Source organism: Echinops telfairi, unplaced genomic scaffold (assembly GCF_000313985.2).
Source record: "Echinops telfairi isolate 266 unplaced genomic scaffold, ASM31398v2 ScPeMD7_23;HRSCAF=83, whole genome shotgun sequence".
NCBI classification, from domain to species: Eukaryota; Metazoa; Chordata; class Mammalia; order Afrosoricida; family Tenrecidae; genus Echinops; species Echinops telfairi.
The window spans coordinates 27,627,141-27,630,684 of record NW_022103920.1 but is presented as its reverse complement, the minus strand read 5'-3'; the positions used below and the strand labels follow the sequence as shown (position 1 = coordinate 27,630,684).

Sequence of the window (3,544 nt, the reverse complement as noted above, 5' to 3'; positions counted from 1 at the left end):
CAGTCATTTGGTCTCTAGTTTGCTGGTCACCGGTAGTTAAAACCTGTCCAGCACCCACAGAGGCACACATGGATGGGCACCTGGAACATTCTCCGTGAAGTGTGACTAGGAGCCTCTCATTCCACAGATCTGCCCAGTCGAGGCTACTGGGCAGCTGCCCTTCCCTGGTGTGGCCTCGCTATTGATTCCCTCAGTTGCACAGGTGAGTGGAGGGCCAGTGTCTTTGATCTAGCACCTTGTTTCCTCCAAGAAGCTGAGAAGTGAGAAGGGGAAGAAGGCAGGAGCTATCCCAGGTGGTCCAACTCTGGGCCTGACGGTCACAATCCTGAAAATCAGTTGGTCACACCTTTCAGCCTTCACTGAAGCAAAAGAATGGGCGGATCTGCTGCCCTTTCAGACTTGACCCTCACGGTCCCTTTGATGCTTTGGGAAGAACGGTAGGATAAAGCAAAGAAGGGAAAGGGGAAATACCAGATTCACGCCCCCAGCTCTCTCAAACTGTAATGTGGCTGCTGTCACCAGGACCAATCCCAACATTGTGCCCAGTCAGAAGATGAGCGGGTGGTTTTGAATACTTCCTTTCATCAGGAAAGAAGACAAAGACATCAGTTCAGAACTGATGGAAATAGTGTTTGTAAAGGGTCTGAATACAACCATTCCATTTTATTTTTAAAGACTTTACATGTTAAGGTGGCAAGAAAATGTTTACTTAATGTTCTGCACCATTAAGACTCACTTTGGAAACACGCATGCACACAAATGCGTAACATCAGGAACTTACATCAGCCTGGCCGCATCACTTACGGTCCTATGGCTTTGAGAAAGTTATAGCACTTCTTTTGGCTTCGGTATCCTCATCTATAAGAGCCCTAATAGTGTAATACTATCCATAGTTCAAAACTACCAGTCGTCCCGAAGGAGAAATATGAGGCTTCTTACTCCTGTAAAGAGTCACAGTCTTGGGACCACACGGCCAGTTCTACCCTGTCCTAATGGATGGCTGTGAGTCGAACTCCACTGCCTGGCAGTGAACTGAGTTGAGAAGATGGATGACAATACCTGCTTCACACAGGTGCTTTGAAGAATAAATAAAATAATAGATGAAAGCACATGGAGCCAAGTACCGGAATACAAGAAGTGCTCAATAAAGCAAAACCAACCCAAACTCACTGCCATTGAGTCAATTTTGATTCATAAAAACAACAAAACACTCACTACTATTGAGTCAGTTCGGACTCAGAGCAATCCTCTAGGGGGTTTCCTAGGCTGTAAATCTTTATCTCTTAGAGCAGCGGGTGGGTTGGACACTGGCCCTGCTGCTTGCAGTCCAAATAGCTGCCCTGCAGGAGAAAATACCGTATTTACTGTATCTCTAGAACAAGCAACTTTCCTAAAATAATCAGACTCGCCTTCTTCCTTTTAGGAAGAGAAGCACCCATTTTTAGCTGGACACCTGGTTGGCACCAACATACCATCCATCTGGGCTAGGAGGTGACATGTTCAATTCTGGCGAGTGGGAGGTGGGCAGGAGAGACAAGTGCAACTAGCCGCAGGAGCCTACCATGCGCAGTCTCTTCACTCAGGCTAGACTGGGCTGCGAGAGGGGAACTGTCTCTGACCAAGAGGGCACAACAACATCCCAAGGGACTGCAGAGCGATAGGAGAGAGGGTGCTGGGTCAACAGACCTCTCACTAAGGAAGGCACCTGCCTACCCCCACCCCTTAGCCTTAAACCTCACGTCCACTAGGGGTTTTATGTATAAGAGAAATTAACCTTTCTATCCTTTTAAGTTGCTACTCTTTGGCTTCTATTAAATGGCAAGTCAATACCCTAATGAATGCTGCACAGTTGTTTAATTATTAAGAGGCATGTTTCTTGGGTCCCTGAGTTGGAATCGATTTGAAGGCAGTGAGTGTGGAGTTTTGGTTTGGTTTACGTTTGCAGCACTGCACCTCAACTTCCGCCTGTTCCCTTCCACACTGATGATCATGTCCTTGATGCCAGGTCTTTAGTTTTGGAAGACAGCCTCCTCCTGCTTAAATTATAATGTTCTACAAGTCACAGGTGGTCTCCGGGGCCAGGCAATTGCCATCTGGATGTGACAGTCACCCATTCCGAAACTGCGCAATGAACAGCTTTCCAGGGAGGGGGCTGCTGGGGAAGGCAAGGGTGTCAGGGTGTAGGGCACAGTGTGGGTGGGGCCCACCGTCTTCTCAATATAGAAACTGGCCAGGCATACCAGGGTCAGGGATGAGAACCGGGGGACTGCACCCCGCAGCGCGGACTTACCAGCCTTAGGTAGTTCTGCAGCACAGGAAGAGGGATCATAGATGCGTACGTCACACTACTGAGGCAGCCTTCTTGGGGACCTGGAAGAAATGAACACATAGAAGCAAAGTGGGCTCTTCTTTGCTACACGCAAATGACCCCAAACCAGTAGACCCTCATAAAAGACATAATATGTTTGCCTGATCATAGGCCACGCTAACATTTGGTCAGGAAACACTGGTAGGTATTTATTGCTTTGAAAATATCAAAACACTTTGTACAGTCTGCTACAAAGCCACTGCCCTGGCCTCCCAAGGGTCCTCCAGCTGTCCCTTCCTCTCCTCTGGGAAAGCCACCCACCTCCAGTCAATCTCAGCCAGGGCTCCCTGCTCCCCACTCCACTCTGCAGCTGGTATCTGCTGATTGCTGGCTTAATGTCGCAGATAAGCCCAGGCTCCGGAAGGTCTAGCCTGGGCCAGCATCAATGCGTGGGCCTGCGTCTCCCCGCAGCCGCCCTAATCTTGTGTTGCCAAGGGGGTCACTCTCTCAATACACAGAGACCAGAGGCACCTTTTTTTTTTTTTGAGGGGGAAGCCCTCACACTTAAAACAAAAACTTTAATAAGACAGCTTAAGCCATACAACAAAAATATTAGATGACGCTTGGATTAAGGACTGGGAAGCTGAGAATTCATGGACCACTTACTAGAGATGATTATTTTTTAATTAAAAGATCATTTTATTGGGGGCCCTTACAGCTCTTATAACAATCTATACATCAATTATATCAAGCATATTTGTACATATGTTGCCATCATTATTTACTAAACATTTACTTTCTATTGAGCCCTTAATATCAGCTCCTCTTTCTTCCCTCCCTCCACCCTATCTCCCCACGAGATAGGATTTTAAGCAAGAAAAATGAATCTCTCCGTGTCTCTATTTCTTGTCTATGAAATGAAGATACTCAGAGATGCATTCCTTGCTGGGTTGTTGTGATGGTTAAAAGGATTACAGCTGTAATGTGTAAATGACACACTAATCCACTGCTTAGAGTCAATTCTGACCCATATCGAAGCTATAGGATAGAGTAGAAATGCTCCTCGGGGCATTTCCTGTACAGACTGCGAATCTATACAGGTGCAGACAGCCTCATCTTCCTCCCACCATGGGTTTAAGTCTGTTGACCTTGTTGTTAGCAGTCTGTTTAACCCACAGCAAACTAAGTAAGTGTTCACTAAATGTTAGCCTGTCCCATGATAATCACCATATGTGT

At 46.8% G+C, this 3,544-nt stretch overlaps 1 protein-coding gene across 2 annotated transcripts in view; it reads right to left on the bottom strand.

The window, feature by feature from the left end:
- CTTNBP2 (cortactin binding protein 2) overlaps nt 1–3,544 on the bottom strand; it is a 146,348-nt gene that overhangs the window by 40,255 nt on the left and 102,549 nt on the right. For both annotated transcript variants that reach the window (XM_045288873.1, XM_045288874.1), the window contains one exon: nt 2,291–2,370. In XM_045288873.1, coding sequence (XP_045144808.1) covers nt 2,291–2,370 — 80 coding nt within the window. The remainder of the gene's footprint in view (nt 1–2,290; nt 2,371–3,544) is intronic.